General features: G+C 38.9%; 2 protein-coding genes across 2 annotated transcripts in view; one reads left to right on the plus strand and one right to left on the minus strand.

Annotated features, from left to right (window-relative positions):
* Nucleotides 1-567: 567 nt before the first annotated feature.
* tmem218 (transmembrane protein 218) lies at nucleotides 568-8,871 on the minus strand. The gene is made up of 3 exons (XM_040012426.1): nucleotides 8,461-8,871; nucleotides 6,490-6,592; nucleotides 568-1,014 (listed from the first exon to the last, which is right to left on the minus strand). Exons 1-3 carry the CDS (start codon nucleotides 8,568-8,570, stop codon nucleotides 880-882), a joined length of 348 nt encoding a protein of 115 aa, XP_039868360.1. The 5' UTR covers nucleotides 8,571-8,871; the 3' UTR covers nucleotides 568-879.
* Nucleotides 8,872-12,180: 3,309 nt separating this feature from the next.
* pknox2 (pbx/knotted 1 homeobox 2) overlaps nucleotides 12,181-19,771 on the plus strand; it is a 103,623-nt gene continuing 96,032 nt past the window's right edge. Inside the window, exon 1 of the mRNA XM_040012400.1 lies at nucleotides 12,181-12,281. The gene's annotated coding sequence lies outside the window, so the exon portion shown is untranslated. The remainder of the gene's footprint in view (nucleotides 12,282-19,771) is intronic.

A 19,771-nucleotide genomic window follows, 5' to 3' on the forward strand; every position in this document is an offset into this window, starting at 1 on the left:
ATTACGCCAGTATACATTTGAGCTTTAAAGCAAAAGAACAAAAGGCAAAAATAATCCACACAGTACTTTTTCGATTGCCAAATATATACATGAAACTGTCTTTGTGTTTTCATGACAGTGTCAGACCATGAGACTGAGATAAATTCAGTGGAACTAAATTAACCAAGAAGATGTAGGCTACAAAAATGGTCGATGCATCAAACTAAAAATGTATCCGGTCCAGAAATATTGAGAATACAAAACAAAGGCATACTGAATAATTTCGTGACAAATCCATGACTTCTTTTCTGGTTATCAGTCAAATTATAGACTTTTTTTTACTGGCACCACATGAATCAGATTCTGTAAAAACAAGCTAAATAATGTGGTATATCAACAGTCGGTCTGTTTGAAGAACTTCCAGCTTCAGGCAGCTGTAAATGGCAGATCGTGGAAAATATGTCGAGAAGTTTAATGAGCAATTTTCACTCTGGGCTAAATGTGCATCATGTACCATCACAATTATCAGTTACCGTACTTTGAGAGTACTGCAGAAATTAATCAGAAGCAAAAACTTGAGAGTCATAATCACATACTTAATTATTTATTTATTGTTGGATGAAAAAGTTGAATGACAAAGAATTCCTGGCTTGTTCCATACATGCATCAAAATTTAAAGGATGTGGTCATTACTTGTGCTAAGTGATACAAAATATGAAAACTTGACCCAAATATATCAATTTATATTGTTGTATACAAAATCATGAAGACACAAACAGCAGTGCTAAGACAAAACTGGATCTTCCATTCACATGTGTTCCGCAATCTATTGTGAAGGCAGGCTGGGGTCTTCAGGACTTGTCAGACTGGGTAAATCAGCCTGTGATTCAGGCGCCAACTCTAGTGTGTTTTTAAGGGCTTGGCATACACTGGTTCCAGGAAATGAAAGGGAAGCAGCACAAAGAATGCCACCAGAAAGATGGTGCTCACCACAGCCAGAAGCACGTAGCGGCCGATGAACAAGGTGTCCACTATCTACAGAGCAAAAGAAAGTAAATCCATTAAAAGTTTGTAGTTTCTAGTGTATGGAAAACACAGGGTTATACATAAAGTTCCTCTATTAGCCACTAGATGTCATGGCAGGGCTTTCATAAAGGCTCAAGTGCAAATTTCTCAGTGAGAAATCACTTTTCACATTTTTCCCCCCAAATTCAGATTGCATTGCATATTCTGGCACAATCTGTGCTTTCACCTACTTCAGACAAGTTTGATGAGTGTTGTAAGCAGTGACACCAAGAACGATGAGCAATAATCAAGAGCACCTGTATCTCTACCAAAGCAGTGGGATGGACTAGCATTTGTATGGTGCTTTTCTAGTCTTACCAAGCACAAACCACTGCTCCATATGCTATACATTTTCCCTTCATATACAGAGCAAATATGGCTCCACAATAGCTTTTAGTCTCTCTTTATGAAGAAGTGCTGAAAAAATGACTGTCAAGCCCTATTTGTATCTGTCAAGCCCTATTTGTTAAAAGCATCCATGGAAACAACAATGAGATCCTTGAACAGTAAAGCCTTTTCTGACAACTACATCACTCCATAACTCAGACAAGCCTGAAACATTTGGTTAACTGTGATGCTATAAATACATATAGTATTCAAAGATCTCTTTCTAGTTAATTTGGTGTTGGTGAACATTCATTTTAGTTCGTTATATGGCAGATGGGAGAAAACCATGATGCAGGCTGTGACTCGCAGGCATAGAGACAGATCTATTTCTTGCTGGCTCTGGCCTACGCTCACTCACAGTGGTGAACACTTTGTGTGTTCACAGTGTTCACCACTGGCTGGCTATTAAAGGCAGCAGGTAGTACAGTATTCAGTATATAGTGTGATATAGTGTGACCTTCTATGGGTTCAGCCACTTTTGGGTTCAAACAGTAGACAAAAAATCCCTGCTGTACTCTTGTTTCTCTTTGCATTTGGAAACGATCATTTCCCCCATACCAATAGTTCACTATCTGACACTTTTAGTGCAATAATTAATTTGATGTAATGCACGGGTGTCTGTGGTAAATTGACCTTCTTTAACAGACTGCACAACAACCAGCTGCACTTTTTCATATTAAATGCTGTCTCTGAGTCCCTGCTGTTACAAAGCTGTCATTATATAAGCTTAGAGACTCTCATTAAAAGAAGTCCTGTGCACATTTAGAACTTATCCAGCCACACAGCCCGTTATTATCTTACACATAGAAAAATGATCCCAGATAGCATAACAAGAAAATCAGTTCAATAGGTGGAATAGGTTGAACATGCTGGAAGGGTCATGTCACTTTAAACCACTGGCCGAGAATTGGTCATCAAACCTCTGACGCTATGTTTGTTCACGGAATAAGCTGTGATTGAAAACATGTTTGTTGTTTCGCTCTCACACAACTTAATGCTGATTCGGGCTTCTCTTTATTTTGGAATCCTGCTGTTCCCTATCTAGACAGATGATCAGCAGGGACACCAACAACACAGCACTGCAGCTCACCCAAGCAACATGTCAATTAAGAGATGTGAAGCGAGCAAGATGCAGGGCTCAGAAAAACAACACATCTGCCACACTGATGATGCTGTTTCGTGGATAAGGGGAAGTTTGGATTTTTAAAATTTGCCATCAAAAAGATTAATCAGCACGTCATTAATGGCTGCATGTTATAATTTGGATCATGAATACAAGAAGACAAACGGAGAAAACGCCCTTAAGCTAAATAATGGGAGGAGAGCTGCAATTCTACTGCAGTCTTAAACAGGATTTCACAGAGTCTGCTGTGAAATGAGAGAAGGTGTGTGCGTGTGTGTGTATGCACGCGTGTAAACCCACTGGTGTGCATGAGGTGGGGTTGATGTATGCTGTTTCTTATAGGTGCATTTAACACATCTCACTTTTTAATTTGCCAATTACGCAGCAAGCAGGAGCCCAAAAAGCGGCCCATGTTTTATTAATGTGCCACAGGACGCACAGTGTGAGCATGCAGGCGGTGGGGGAGGTGGGAGAACTATGGGGTGTGGTACAAACCACCCCCACTCCTGCTCTAAGACTGGCCTAATTGGCACTATGATATTTTACTTTTCTTTAACAGGAGGCTAGACATTCTTTTCTCTCACTTATCTTTCTGCTTGCAGATAGGTTACAAAGTTTTGTGTGTCTTTGTGTGTATTAGCTAAAAATGAGTGTACATCACAACATGATACAAACACAAAAAGTCACTAACTGTGCCCAGTAGATCAATTTATTACCTTAACATGCATATCTGCCTTCATTTAAATACCGTTTTGGATCCTACGGGGGAGGGTAGATGATCTGTTTTCTACAGGTGTTACTACATACTCCAAAGAACGGAGATGAAGACGTTCTTCACGCCTCTTTTTCTTCTTTTCTTTTCTTTAAGCAATTTGCGTCTTGATATTATAATATTTGAATTCTGGTGGCATCTTTCTGTTTTGAGGTTTTTGTAAAAATGATGAAGAGAGAACCCTTTTTAGGACTTGATTTTTTAAAAATCTTTATCTCAAATCATGGGAAATAATGTGCGTCTCAATAATGACTTGAGAAGTAAGAAAACCTGTGTGTGATAATTAGTCAGCATAGGTTCATTTTATTTGGAAACCTTGTACAGAAATCCAGGAAGTCTGATTTCGCTGCCTCCCCCTCTCTCTGTTGTTGGTCTGGTATCTGCCTTTGCACAAAGGATATAAAACATGAGCTGGCCAGAATGCTGCTCCGCTCTGCTATTTCTATGGGGTGGCAGCTTGCTTGGCAGATCTAGCCGGCTTATTGGCACGACCCCGAGGCAGCATGGGGGAGTGTTTGTTCTGTGTTGCTGCTGGTCTAAGATAAAGCAGACCAGGCCTTTTACGACAAGCACATGCACAGAAGTGCACACACTGACACTATTTACAGGCATACAGTGTTGTGCAGATACTGCCTTACATTACAGTAAAATTAAGCTTTCATTCTGCATCGGCTGTTTATATACACTCACTGCATCTTAAAGCTAAGTAGAACATAGATCTTTAATTAGTACAAATGAATGTAGCGAATGCTTTACTTTACAACCCTGCATGATCAGAGCTTTGCCATTTAGAACTAAATATAACTCACCTTTCTACATAATAACACCGTCTATGATAAAATTGTCTTTGAGAATTAGGATTGCAGGCACTATAATTAACTGAATAAATAACATAATGTATTGAACATGAGATAAACATTCAGCTAAAGCTTGCTGTTAATTTGTGGGCTCTAAATCCTCATTTTTCCCTCTGCACCCAAAATATTGGCTGGAAATGAATGCCACATGGCCTTATATCAAGATTGATGACATCGCAGACCCCCATCATTTCTAAATGAACTACATTATGTTGTCATTAAGCAGGAAACACAAGTAGGGACACACCAATTGTAAAGTTCTGGGACCTTATTTATTTTAAAAAAAAAGTACATCTGATTTCTACAACACATGTACACATACCTGCATGCATTGTTCTCTTAATAAATCTGACTCCAACTGGACCAGGTGTGGATGAACCTACTGATCAGGGGCTCTTTTAGTCACAATGCCTTCTGTCTGTGACAGTGCAGGCATTATGCAGTATTACGTATGAGTGTCACCTCACTACTTCCATGCTTACAGCAATCAGACTCTCTGAGCCACAACTTTCTATTATGATTAACTAAAACTAAAATAAAACTAAAACTAGATGTTGAAACAAAGGATTTTAAATAACTAAAATAAAAAACTAGATTCTTAAAAAAATTAAAACAAAAAATTGTGTGAACTTGGAAAAGGAAGTAAAATAAAATTACAAATTAAAAAAGGAATTGATGGATGTGTTTATTGCGACTGCTGATGTCTATAAGACTGTGAGTCAACTGCTCGAAAAAAGCCATTATACAGAGTTTTTTGTAATAACTGTACTGATTTTCTGAACTGAATTGTACTGAACTATTAAAACCAAACCAGAAGCAAACATTTTTTAATAACAAAAACTAAACTAAAACAAGCAAACCCTACTCTGGCAGGTTAACTGAAACTGAGCAGCCTCCTAGTAGATCTACCTCTGTTATTAGTTTGAAAATCCTACGTCACTTTGTTCTCAAGTTATCACATTTACAAATTTGCTTGTCCACACTGCCCACCTAGCAGGGTGACAGCAGTATCAGCCTTTTACAGTTGAGGGATACTAAAAAAAATTAAAAAATACAGAACTATTGAATGTCTAGCCTAGCCCACAATATCATAAGCACTCAAATATATATGGTGTAGTGTAAAGAGTGCTGTCAGTGGCTTTATTGCCAAACTATAAATTTATAGTGCATAAGTGTGGGTTATAACAACATAAGCTGTTCATTTAAACCATTTGTCATAGCCACCAATGACTGGCTCTTTCTTATTTGCTCTAGGGCAATGTGATTCACCTCTTCACCATCTTTGTTACCAGTTTACTTGTCTGCAAAATATTCTTACATGTGTGTCACTCTTTCCATACCATGCGTTTTCAAAAACTGCAATCTCTGTGTGAGAAGACATGCAAGTTTTTATACGACATTACACTGGCCAGCTGAAATACATCAATGTGAAAACATTTGGATACCTCAGTGAACATTCAGCGCTTTATTTAAAAAGGTTTACATATTAATATCTAATCTTGTTTTTATTTATCTCTGGGGAAAAAGTGCTTTAATCGCAGCTAAACAACAAAAATGAACCTTGTTTTATGTTCTAACTGAGGAAAGGGTTACCCCACCACTTAATAGCCAGTTTTCCCCCTTTGACTTGGGCTAAAATAACTTCAGAGACGCTTTTTGTAGTCATCCAGCAGTCTCTGACATCAGTCTGCAATATAGCAGAATACCATCAGTGGTGGCAGACTCTCAATAGTCATCTCAACAATTAATAGGTCTTTACAATGCCACCCCAGGACTCTCAATTTCTTAGTTTTCAACCAGTTCTTGGTGGATTTACTGGTATGTTTTAGGTCAGTGTCATGTTGCAGGATTCAATTCTGCTTAAACTCTTTAAAGATGCCCTCAACTCATAGCCTCAAATTCAGCTACTGGTGAAATATTATTGGTGGAAATCAGCAATATTCACGTCACGGGAAGCCACTGAGATGAATATTGTTCAGTATGGTGGATAACTGCAGTACTGATCTGTGACTGATCAATCAATGCATCCCTAGCTAGGTTTTATAATAATAGCAAATGTGTTTTTGTTTTAATGAATACATTTTCAATAAATGGTATCGTGTTCTGTGTTTTCCTGACATTGATTTTGCAGCAGATTTACAGTAAAAACTAGTGAACAAAATGATGAGCAAAATCATACTAATTATTATTCCAGATGGCACATGAGACTTGAAGTTGAGTTGAGTTACCCAATAAACAAAGATACAGACACTGACACACTCTTTAATATTGTGTTAACGTGTCTGTGATTAGTGAATTAAGCTCACCTCTATATCTTTGAAAGGCAGAGGTGTCTCTGGGCTGCGGGGGAAAAACACCAACACCAAAGTGATCGTGAGAGCCAAGAGGAAAACAGGAAGAACTCCTAACCTGAGAAGACACATGGGATTCAAAGACAGAGGATTGAGGATGAGGTCTCCACTACTGAGTTAATGATCTGTAAGACATGCAGGGTTACCTGGGGCTAATGTCATCATAGCCAATAGCAATCTAAACAATGGCAGCCTTTATTGTGGTTTTCAAAAGTTGTTAACTTTCCAATCAAGTAAATAGCACCATGTTTCACACATTTAAACTTTACTGTAATTGCACAGTGTTTGGTGTTACAGGAGTTCAAATTTTACTGACTTTAGTGGTATAATGGTCCAATGTTGAGTAATTGCACAAATGTTAATCAGCAGGGAGTGCAAGGTGTATCGCTGCAGCACTCAACCAGTGAAGCAGCGTGTGTTTTGTTAAAACTTTGATGGAAAAGTTGATTTTTGCTGGTCTCACTGAGTAGCCTATAAAGCAAAACAATGTCTCAGCATGTCTCATGGTGACTGTGCAGAAATCCCTTCCCTTGGTGTTAATTAGATTGTTTTTGAGTACTTAACACCTCCTCTGTCCCTCGCCTCCTCTCAAACACCCAGCTCCAGCCCTTAATGATATTTGAGACATTATAATTTTTGTAATTTTAACCCAGCTGACGGGGGTGGGACGTGGCCACAAGTCAGTGAACTAATAATGGCATTAACGCATTAAGTCAACATTATCATACGGTGCTTTTCTCCAGGGACCAAAAAGCAGGTATAATAGGGCACTTAGGAGGCAGAAAAAGGAAAGACAGAAATCTGGAAATGACTCTACGAACTATAAATTTGGGGACAATGACTGGTAAAGTGGCTAACAGAATAGAGAGACATAAGGTAGATATATTGTGTGTGCAAGAGACCAGGTGAAAGGAATGCAAGGCCGAGAGTATATTGAAGTAGGAGTAGTCATGAAGGATGAGCTGCTTCATTGAAGGGGGGGGGGGGGGGGGAGTAAATGTATAGAGACAATCAGGAGTTGCACCGTGTTGTTTTTTTTTAGATCTATAGAAATGATATAATAGGGCTCCAAGAGAGGAACTGTGGTACTGCATGAGGACGTCAAGAGTGACAGAGAGGTATGTGAGGGTGGTGCAGGACATGTATTACAGGTATTACAGATGGGTTCAAAGTCTGAGCCCCTTCTTGTCTGCATTGGTGTAGGACAAGCCGACAGACGAGGTCAGGCAGGGGTTTCTATGGACTATGATGTTTACAGAAGACATTGTAATCTGAAGTGAGAGTAGAGAACAGGTGGAAAAGAGCCTGGAGGGGTGTAAGTGTAGACCTGCTATACATCACATACATCTGGCTGTAGAGACGCCAGTGCTAACAAAATGACAGGAGGCAGAACAGATGGTGAAAGAGTTGAAGATGCTGAGGTTTTTTTTTAGGAGTGACCAGGACGGACAAAGTTAGAAAGGCACGCCTGACAATGTTGGGACATGTACAGTGGAGGGACAGTGGATAAACTGGACGAAGGATGTTTCAGATGGAGCTGTCAGGCAGGACAAAAAAAAAGATCTTCGGCTTCATGCATGTAGTGAAAGAGGACTGAAAGACAGAGGAGGATGCTAGGGAAAGGGTGAAATGGAGCCAGATAACCCGCTGCAGGTCCCTAAAGGGAGCAGCGGAAAGCAGAAGACATTTTTTGGGATTACACTGTGGTTACTGTGTGATGCAAAAGTATGCCGAATTTACAAGGAAGCCTCATTAGTGGTTACAACGTGTTATCTCCTAGGTGCACTGAAGCTTAGCTATGAGACAAGTGGCGCACATTTCAAGGAAATGCGGCGCCCATTGAGATAAATGTTATCCCGGCTTTTCGTTATAAATATTCCTATATTCCATCAGTTAAGCCTGTGTGTGTGCTGTTATGCCACTCACTTTGCGGACCCTGACGCTCTCAGCAGCAAAATCCCAAACACAAGAGCAACAATCCAGACCGCCACAATAACGAAAACGCCGGTACCGACTTCAAGGACAGTATTTGCCATTTTAAAGCAACGTTTTTAAGGGAGCTAACTCATCACACCGAACGCCCAATCCTTTGTATTTATGAAAAATGCTAATTGTACACTGTGCGATATCGAACTACCGACAGCTGCAGCAGTTAAAGGTAGTCGAGGCACTGCTTTACAAGTAAGTTCGCTGTCTCTACTAGCGCTGAGACAGACGGCTTTAAAATATCAGGCCGACACAGTTGCGAACTAATGTTGCCAACTAACTCGCCATTTATCATATAAAAACGAGCCGAGCACCGGTTAAGCCTTCTCTATGGCTTCATCTACTTCCTGGTAACAACAAACTGTAATGTAATTGGATAAATGAGCCAGACGACTAACCAATCAAATGCGTCGTTACTTAAGCGTTAAGCCCCACTGTGAAGCTGCCACACAACACCAGAGAAGAAGAAGTAGAGCCTTCTTATTCGAATGTCGAACTTTACCCCATTTATTCCGAGAAAGGGTCCCATTTTACAGCCAGGTCCTTGCATTATAGCCAGGCCACGTTTCAGCGCCTTATGTTAGGTTCGGCTCACTGAGGTAGATTTCCTTGAAGTTTATGAACCGGCGGTGTTTGAAACACTCATAAAGTCTTGTATGAATACTTATCTGAAGGTATCCCCAGAGTAAGCCCAAAAGAGTATTAGTATTATTCAGTCTTGCACAAAACACATTTAATTCAAGGGATTATCACACGTGTTCATAAAGTATCCCGCCGTATTTTAAACTCCTGTTTTTATTCATAACAATATTCTGCTCCTTGATCTACAAAGTGTATTAATAGTAGTGACTGAATGTCTCACGTGCACTCCGAGCTAAGATTTATCATGGGTAATATTCATGGTGACCAACAGGGGGCTAGCCAGGTCCGCGATTCAAAGGCATGTGCATTCTAGCGCGAGTGTGTGAGAGAAATTATGAATATGTCGCCTTATTAGATATTTACATTTTTTTAGAGCAGTTTAAACCGCTCTTTGTGTTTTGCCTGTGCCTGCCTGACTTTCCATCGGGCGATTTGATCTTTTCTACACTTTCACTGCAATCAAACAGATTAAAGCGCACACAAACGTCTCACTTTCAATGTTGTATCAAAGTGTCCAGGAAGGGGCGATTCTGGGATTAGACCTTGAAGGGGGCTCAGCCCCCTATCATAATGACATGCACAGACTTCCTTGCAATTAATATTAACGGAATATTCTGCTTGTAAACATGCGCTGCTGTCCTTTTCCCCTTTACAACCCTCAGTTCAAAGGAATGCACATTACAATATTACCTTCAAAGCAACCCAATTAGTTGGAATGAATAATCACAGTTTTCCATATGAAACACCAGTCTTATAGCGGGCAAACTGAAGGCAAAGACTCAATTGTGTTCAATTGTTGACCAGAAATTACCACGGTACATTAAAGAACTATTTGTAACAAAGCAGATATGAGAAGAAACATGCACAGCCTTTTGTCACTCTCTTTTTTCAGTCTCTTAACCACGTACAGGCAGTTCAGTTTACTTCAATTAAATTGCAATTAAAATTAAAACATTAAAAAAAAAAACATCACTCTGCCACCCCATACACCTGGAGTTGGTAGAGTTTATTTTACACTAAAGTTTCCAAATTCATGCAAACCCTTCATTTATTCTGCAGGACACATGATATCAGGTCCCCTGATCCAAGAGTGGAGAATAGATTTGTAATGGCATCCATCCTGTTCAAGCCACGTTTAGCGATGGGAACCCTATTCAGTTCGTATCAATTAATATGTTCTATTTAGAATGTGAAATCATTATTAATGAATGTGAGCAAAGCAGAAGCTACCATGGCTTTGTAACTTTTGTTGGCTTTCACTACATATTCACTCTTAGCTGTTTTCTCTCTGTCTAGAGGTCTGCTTTGCTGTAAACAAACACTGAACCCCGATTTCACCAGAACAGAAATAGGAAATTGATAAAGCACATGCTTTATATATACCAGCAGACCTAAGGCTCAGAAAGCTAAAATTACCTAATAGACTCTAACAATCTAGCCTACATTAACATTTTTGATGGTAATGACCCTGTTTTATCAGGACAATTTACACTTTTCCTTGCATGTTTACATATTTAGGTAATGTGTGTTTTCAATCTTCACAAGTGAGTGGTGTCGTGGAATGACCTCTTCATCTTCTTTCTGTCAAAATAACACAAATCTTACCTATTAATAAAAATCCACACTGTTGATGTTGAAGCATGTATGAGTGCACTGTAACATCATGACATTAAGAACACTGGATATCTAAATCTGTGCTTGTTATAACCTGCACTGTTTCCAGCAGACCAGGTGGGAATATAAATGCAAAATTAGACAATGATAAAAGAACATTTTTTAGGGGTTCTATGTCCAAATTCAGGGGTGCTTGAACATTCCCGATAAAGAAGGTCTAAACTCAGATCTTTTCTGTTTGAACGAAGAACTGTAATCAGTGGTAAACCTGAACAAGTGAGGATATAACAAAAAGAACGAGGATAAGTGGAGCTGTGGTGACTACAACTGAGACATTTAACATTGAAGCAGCTACCCACAGCTGTAGCATAGCATAGCATCTTTATTTATAACGCACTTTACATCCAACAATGTTGGCCAAAGTGCTACAAATATAAAACAAAGAGAAAACAGTTTAAATTACATATAGAATATCTTAAAATTAAAAATAATATAATTAATTAGAAACATATTAAGAGACATCAACAAGTCCTGCTGTGCTGAAAGCCGAGGTAAATAGATAAGTTTTAAGACGTGATTTAAAAACAGATAATGAAGGTGCCTGTCTAACATGTAAAGGCAACTCATTCCACAATTTAGGTGCTGCCACAGCAAACGCCCGATCCCCTCTGAGCTTACGATTTGTCCTGGGCACGCTCAGGAGGAGCTGGTCTGCCGACCTGAGGGACCGGGAAGTTATGTATGGATGAAGACGCTCAGAGAGATACAGAGGGGCAGCATTTGACAAACACTTAAAGACAAATAAAAGCAGCTTAAAATGGATCCTAAAATGCACGGGCAGCCAATGAAGTGAATGTAAAACTGGGGATTCCTGTAGGGATTAGAACAGCAGGAAATCAACACGCAGTGAATTAGGTTTCTTATACTAAAAAGGTTCAAGCTTGCCTGTAACTGGACACACTTTCCTGACAAAGGCTGTCACATTATGTTTGTATAAAGACCGAAAGCAAAGAGGATGACCGAACAGATGTAGGTCACTTTACTTTTCAGGTTTATAACAGAGTCCGCCCGAGCTCAATGCATGTGTTCATATATTAAATCATTTCAAAATGTCATTTAAATCTTCACATTTATGCGTTTTAAGCTGGTCCAGACTGATTCTCTTGATTCAAAATCAACTAAATTCTTTTGATTTTTTTTATTGAAATGAACTGTTGTTTGCTGTTGTTGTTACTGTGATTGTTCTAAACGAGTTGCACCACTGTAACTCGACCGCAAATGTCAATGCGCTCTTCTTGGAGGTTTCGTGTGTTTGGAGCCCTACACCTGATTGCGGTATTTCCCATGGACACTGGAAGGCATCAGCAGCCCGGTGTTGGGAAAACGGGGAGCGGAGATGAAGATGGAGGTGGGAGGGGCCTGACATGACTGACGTCAGCGACTGTGTGGAGGAGTATAGGCTGTGCTGTCAGCCCAGTGTCAGTCTGATGAAGATTGGCATGCAGGTAAGCTGTCATTCATTTTCAATGTCAGTGCATGGGAGCAGGGCTTCAGCACTCCAGCGTCCTTTTTCCCCCTTTCCCCCCCTTCATTACAAAAGGCAGGACATTATTCATACAGTCAGACAGCCAGCCAGGCCAGAGTGAGGGAGAGAGAGATAGGGAGGGAAAGAGAGACAGAGAGAGAGTGAGGGAGGGAGAAAGAAAAAAAAAGAGAGAGCGAGAGACTGAGGGAAGGGAGGGGGCCTAGAGGAGGGGGTGAAAAAAGAGAGAGGGAAAGGAGAGGAGAAGCATTTTTGTGCTGGACTCAAAGACCAGTGGATTTTTTTTCCTTTGCTTGATGCGGCATTTGGATTTTTGAAATTGTCGCGGTAATGTTTGTGATGCGGTTATCTCAGATTTTTTTTTAATGTATAAAGCGGATGTTTTAGTGCAAATGTAATAGTTTAAAGAGAATAAAAGCAGTAAAGCGTGCAGGAAGCTGGCGTTCTGTTTGCTTTGATTTCTTTGTCAAAAAGCTTCGGAACGCCTCATCCCATTCTAATTAATCGCAAATTAACACTTCATTTTACGGCGTGTCTGTAACGTGCAAAAGGCGTGTTGTGTTGTAATGTAATGCAATTTTCTTGATGTTGAAGTTTCGTTGTTGCGCTGTTAAAAAGGCTTTTATTTTGACTGACCGAGTTAGGTGAGGTGTAAATGGGGGGTGTCATGTTGCACACTTGCAATTTGATGTAATTCACTGAATTTTATTATTATTTTTCTTAATGCTCGTGAGTTTTGCGTGTGTAATTATTTTGGTTTGCAGGAAAAATAGATGTTTGCATGTTTTTCAATCTCAAACTGAAAAAAGTGAGCTATAGTTACCTTTAAAATGATAATTTTTTGCTGATGACTTACAAAAGTACCCAAGCTTTTCAGTGAAATTAGTGTAGCAGCAGTATTTTAAAGTAAAACAAAAAACAAACAATATATAAAGCTAAAATATTACATGTAGTAATTTAAGTTGTCCTCATATGGGGGCATGTTTGACTTCTTATTTTCTCAATCAATGTTTGACTGAAGTGAGCTCTAAAGTTTACACTCAGCCTACCCAGCCCTGCAAAAACCTCCCTAGTCTGAACACTGGCCCTCTTTGTGTGCCGCTCACCACTTTCTATTTCAGATGACTTGTTTATTCCACAATTGCTTGAATGACGTTTTGCTCACCGTAGAGCTTGTTTGACTGGCACAAAACACTGTCTGCGAGACAGCTAGTTTTCAGCACTGCTAGCCTGTATGATTTAACTTGCATCCTTGAGTTAGAGAGGCCCAGATTTGCTGGTCATTTGCTCTGTCTTAGTAGTTTTTTTGAGTCAAATTCAGCCAACTCCTGTGTTCCTTTGGGCAGTATTTCATATAGGCAGGCAAAAGATTTGATAAACACATGTGACTTAAAAACAGAAACGCTTTTCTTGATATAAAATTTAAACTGACAACTGACACAGTTGTTGTCTCTCAGTGGTAAAATGCTCTGGCTATACAAAGCTAACTGAGGGCCTAATAACTAAGGCCATAGTGTGAACATCAAGAGTACATTAGCTTAATTAAATATGCCTGAACCATTTGTTTACTAATCATCTGCTTCCCTGAGAAATCACGATGGCGATTTGGACCACTTTAGGTCCCTTTGTCAGACACATTCACCAGGTGCAAAATGCTGAGCATGAAATCCCACGAGGGGCTAAATTTGCACCCACTGTGAAAGTAAACACTTTGTAAGATACTGCTGTTGTTCTGTGAATTGCTGTTAAAAGAGCAAGAGAAGCCCTTTTACCTTTTACACCGTTCAAATCACCCTTTGTCAGTAGATGATTTACCTGCGAATGGATCGAGACGGCGTACACAAATACGCAAGCACACGAGTTGATACGCATCACTAGTCACCCTCAGAGATGTTTGTTCTTTGTTGTTATGTACCCCACGCAGCTCTACATATTGTCAAAAGGCGATAATGCCAATTTAGTTTATCCACCAAACCCTGCTGAGATCTTAATTGATGATTTGTGTCATTGGACAAGCAGCCCAGGGGCACATTTAGGGCTGCACAATACTCCGGCACCATTTGCATATTCCCATTCTTACTATATGGGTAAATTACATGATGAGATGTGATGCTGTGCATTCCTACAGCTTTTTGGGGGATAATCACTAATAAAGTGAGTCAGTCACACTAAATGAAGGAAGTAAACAGAGCGAGGAGAGCATATGTTACAAACCAATTTAAGCATTTATGTATGGCCATAAAGCAATTGAGGAAATTAAACCATGAGCGAATGTCTTGTCATTTTCTTCGCCTTTGCTGCTAATTCCTCCCTGCATGGTGCCAGTGGAATCATTTTTGGAGACAGTCTTTTTCCTTTCTTTCTCTTTTTTTCACAGGGTTTCTTGTAAGACTAATAGGGCTTACTTTGCAGGAGTCTTTTTTTCTAGCAATCAAATTGTGAAATATCTAATTTGTTGTTTTTTTTTTGAGGGCCCGGCTTTTTAAAATCAGGCTGGAAAAACAGCGGATGTTTTGAATTATTCATAAGGTTTTAGTCTGCTGGGTATCCTCAGCGAAGTGAATATAGCTCCTGTTCTGGCCCATGAGCAAAGTGATGTAGTCTAGTTTTCTCGTGTTCGATAGCGCGGCAGTTCTTTAGACAATTGTGTTGCGCTGCATGTTTTGGTCCTGTCTGGGCCCTCGTAGGTCATGCCCACTAAGCCTGCTTGATCCCTATTGCTCTCAGGAGGAGGCAGAGACCTTTTTATATCGTCAGATAGCACAGGTTAAGGACAGCCCTTGCATGCTTACCCATGCTCATTCCGCAGCCAGTGCTGTGCTGGCACGGCTCTAAGTAAGCCACCGGGGAGTGGGCTTCGGAGAGAGATGGATTGGCTTGATTTATGCTTCAAGAGGAACAGCAGGCAAATTTAGCGATTCTCCATATAGTGTCAACATTACAGACTTTGTTTCTGGAAAGACATAAACAAACTAGAATGAATAGGCATGTTGATTAGAACTGTAATTTAATTTAAAAAAGGGAATCAGGCAGTAACGGCATACAGTACTGCTGAAATGTATTTTAATCTAAACGCTCAACAATGAAATGAGTGTGAGGCAGAAAAAGCGATTAAAACATTTTACTTTAATAACAATAAATAAATGATGTAGTGTATATAACCCCATAGTAATCAATAACATTTTGACATTTATATGTAATTTAACATTTTTGCCCCATAATTGCATCTGAGAACAATTATAGTTATTTTCATTTTTATTAAAATAGCAAACAGTACGTTTAGCTGGTTCCTCCCCAGTGCCAGTTGGTGATCGGTATAACAACAGACATCCTCTTAGTGCCTTAGCAATGAGTGTTTCCAGATGTATGTCTTGTAGAATTTACAAATAACTACAATGCAAAAGCAAACATTAAGGAAGCATTTTTAAGATAAAGTTAGTGAGAAAACATGAATTAATATATATTTGATACCATTTACACTTCATAGTCACTTTTTTAAGACAGTCATTACATTACTTACAAGTCTTGATGTAAAACAGTATTCCTAATGACTATTTAAATGCATAGATTGTTTTGCTTCGTTTATTTTTTTTAAATATGAACTAAAAGTGATTCCATTGCACATGAGCATGTGGAGGATTACATACTTGTCTACACGACACAGGCTACTCTTTTTTTCTTGTGTTGTTTTACTCCACAAAATGTTATTACAATGTTCTCTCAGTATAGCACTGCTCATCTCCAGCTGGAAAAAAGTAAGAAAAATCCATGTCTGCCTCCAGACTGCTATTCACTGAATGATAGTGTGTAGCACATTCAGTTTACCCTGCAGATCGTTCTTAAACTTTTAGAAATACTCTTCTTCACATAACAATCACAGATGTGTGCTTGAACAGTGAACACGACAGCATGGAAGGAGTCAAATAAGGGCTTTAGTCATTAGATAATGATTTTAGCATCAGTTCTCTGATTGCATTCCTTTTTTCAGACAGAGGAAATGAAAGCCCAGCAGGGACACATTCCCTAAAATGAGTCAAAGTTGTGGCTTAGAATGGAAAGTCCAATACAGCTTAGTTTTTCCACCAGAAGCAGGATGCATGTGCATTGTTTACTGGGGGTGAAAAGTATTTCAAAGATTCTTCAGAAACAGGCTGCGGCCTCTCTCTCACGTCGTCAGTATTCAGTAGTGTTAATATCAGCTGCTTTTGATGTCATTATTTTTGCAGTGAAAACAATTAAAACATAATATTTTTAGACATTGGTGCTTACTATTCAAAGATCAAGCGTGCAATCAAATTAGCTACAGCACATTATATATTCTGCATTTGAAGACCTTTAGCAAGACTCTGAACCTCATTGTGCCTTTGCTTCTTATCTCTGGTGGAATGTAGATAATCCGAATAAATGAGTAGAGCTTCTCACAGAGAAATATGAATCCTGCCAGCAAATCCTGAATTTATTATATTTCAGAGTCCTGGTAACAGCTGAGCTGGGTGAGGTTCAAAATATTTGATTTGAATTCAACAGTAGATCACAGCAGAGTAAATCCGACCAAGTACTATGTGGCTGCATATTGAGAATGAATACATGAATAAATGCATTGGCCAAAATGCTGTTGCCACTTTTGGGAATTTCACACACTGCAATATTCTATAAAACATATTTAAGTTTCCTCAGAACTGTTACTTATTTTGATAAAGCCATCTTCACACCGTGCACTGATACAGAGGCAGGAGCTTCAATTAGCTTTATGCAACTATATTGATGTCGTTTCAAAAATTGCTGTTTTTATTGAAACTCCAGCGTCTTTTTACTGCAGGTACAGCTCCAGCTGGTTTTCGGCACTGCAGTGCGGTTGCCATTAAGAAAAGCGTCGTCTCCTCTATGTGATGCAGATCTGCTTTTATTAGTTTTACAACCAGGTACACAAGAATTCAGGCTGTTTCTGTGAGCACTAAGCTTTCTCAGATCACTGTTGTTGTTTGTTTTTTTACAGCTAAATTAATATACAGATGAAAAAAAAACAACACATTGAGATACAAGGCAATAGGCAAGAAGATGAGGAAATTAGCCTTTTTGAAATGGTGGTTGATGATCTTTAGATATCAGCTTCCTTTGATTGTTGGCACAGCAGCTCATTGAAGTCTGCTGCGCTGTGAATAGAAATACACCAACGCTAAAGCTGTGACCTCCAAATGGCTATTTACTGGAGTACACTTCCATTTTCCACAGTCCTCTCCAAAGATATTATTCAAGTGTGTTGCTCTTTCTGCCACTCATCTGAATGTTTCAGCCTCCTGCACTCTAGGACACCATTGATCTGAAGGACAATATTTTTACTCAGTCTATAGCCGTTCCTTTATTCTTGGCATTAGAGTTGAACAAAAGCAGTCGTCTCTTCAAATCCATTTGTATATTTTGCTGTTAATCTCTAAGAGGTCTTTGAAGGCACCCGGGGAAATTCTTGTTAATGCACAAGTCGTTAGTTAAAACTGTGACTTATCAGCAGACTAGTAAGACTAGTAAAGACATTATGCAGTGGCAAGGACACAATGATTTGTCCCAGTGCTTTTTAGTAATCATTCTTATTAGCTGCAAATGACTTCCTTTACATAGTCCAGTACCCTGCTATAAAAGTGCCATGATTTTATGACAGTACAGGCTTGAGTCGAGGCGCATTTCATTTTCCACAGGAAGGCTATATCTGTCACAGTGTTTCATAAGACTTGTCACTCTTAAAATGTGAAAGGAGCACTACACTCTTTCATTCCTGTATTATATTTCACTAAACATCAGCCATCTTGGATGTCGAACTGCGGCTAAATTTCAGCAGCTTTTTCATCCAAAGGGATGCTAATGGTAAAGTAGAAATAACATTTTATATATATAACTACACGGTAACCTAACAAAATGGCCAGTCCCCTAGCAACTACATTCATAAAATGCATTATGTTAAATTATTAACTATTAACTATATACATATGAGTCAAATACTGCATTCTGTCATCAACACTATACATGCTAATATTGACTGGTTTTGTAGACAGACATGTCTGATATAGGTGTTCTGTCATTCATATATTTTTTTCTATTCCAGGATTGCAGTGATTCATCCAGTAACTTGAATAATTCGACTATTAAAAAAAATCCTCTATGAAAATTCTTTGCTACATGCTTTGTTTAATCCAAGGCTCTGTAGCATTTAGTTGTCACCACGGAAATAGTTGTTTCTTATTATAAACTTTACTAGAAACAGTCAGCAGGAGTCCGTTATCAAACCACATCTTTAGCAAGCTGTAATATCTATACGATATTTAAATGAGCTTGCTGAAGGCCGACTACAGGCGTCATGCTTTCTATTGTAGTGATACCAGTAGCAAGCAGGGGTGTACTAAACCATATTTAAGGCTTTTACATCATTTTTTTCGTATTTAAAGTAAACAAAAATATCTTAAAATATAGAATTAAAAGTGGTTTTTCACAGGCTGATAAAAATGTACCTGTGCCAGTAATACTCTGAGCCTGTGACCTATTATTGTTAGGGTGAACACAGAATTGTTATTAAGATTAATCATCAGAGCCTCTGTTTTCAGTAACACACACACACACACACACACACACACACACACACACACACACACACACACACACACACACGAACATCAAAAAGATGCAACATAGAACTCTGTTTGCCTCGTACTAATGTAAGAAAGCTCTCCAAGGAGAAAGAGCAAAGGGAGTTTTATTTTATGCCTTAGTTTAGATTTCATGTAGACCTTATTTTCTTTGACATTACTGCACTTAAGATCATTTATTTATTTTTGCATTTAAGAAAGTTAACAGCTTACATAAAGACAATGAAAAGCTTTAGTTTTTTGACAGTTTTTTGACAGTTTATGCAGATAAACTATTAAAAACCTTAAACTTTTTAAAATGGAAACCACTGAGAACATATCCGATTACTCGATTCACCTATGGAATAATCAACAGAATATTCAGTTGCTAAAATAATAATAATAAGATAATAACAAGCTGCAGCCCAACTGTTATCCGTCTTCAACAAACAAAAAACAAAAAAACAAAAACCCCACAAAACCAAGTGTCCATCTCATCGGTCAATTCACCATTTTTCCCCCACCAGCATCAGACCATATTTCAAATAAAACTTGTTTCCATCCTCTGCTCTTGTGCTTCTTTTTTCCAAGTCTAACAATAGCCGGCTGTAACGTCCTGTAATTGGTGAAAGGCTGAAACATCAAAAGAAAAATAATAAATCATGGATGAGTTTGATTTGGGAGCCACCAACATTTGACCATGATCCACTTCTCAGTCCACTGAGGTCTCACACTTCATTTTTGGTTGATATCAACGTGGAAATTCTCAAAGTCGGGACTAAACAAGTTGGGTGTGAAAATAATTAACTGAGTCTTATTAGTCAGAGTGTTAGATATG

The sequence above is a fragment of the Simochromis diagramma genome, unplaced genomic scaffold (genome assembly GCF_900408965.1).
Source record: "Simochromis diagramma unplaced genomic scaffold, fSimDia1.1 OVJJ01000123.1, whole genome shotgun sequence".
NCBI lineage: Eukaryota > Metazoa > Chordata > Actinopteri > Cichliformes > Cichlidae > Simochromis > Simochromis diagramma.

Bases quoted from the DNA above. Each gene is read 5' to 3' on its own strand.
- tmem218 (XM_040012426.1), bottom strand. From the start codon at position 8,570: ATGGCAAATACTGTCCTTGAAGTCGGTACCGGCGTTTTCGTTATTGTG. The intron at 6,593-8,460 runs GTGAGTGGCATA...GTGTCTTCTCAG, and splicing joins AGAGCGTCAGGGTCCGCAAA to GTTAGGAGTTCTTCCTGTTT. The intron at 1,015-6,489 runs GTGAGCTTAATT...TTTGCTCTGTAG, and splicing joins TGCCTTTCAAAGATATAGAG to ATAGTGGACACCTTGTTCAT.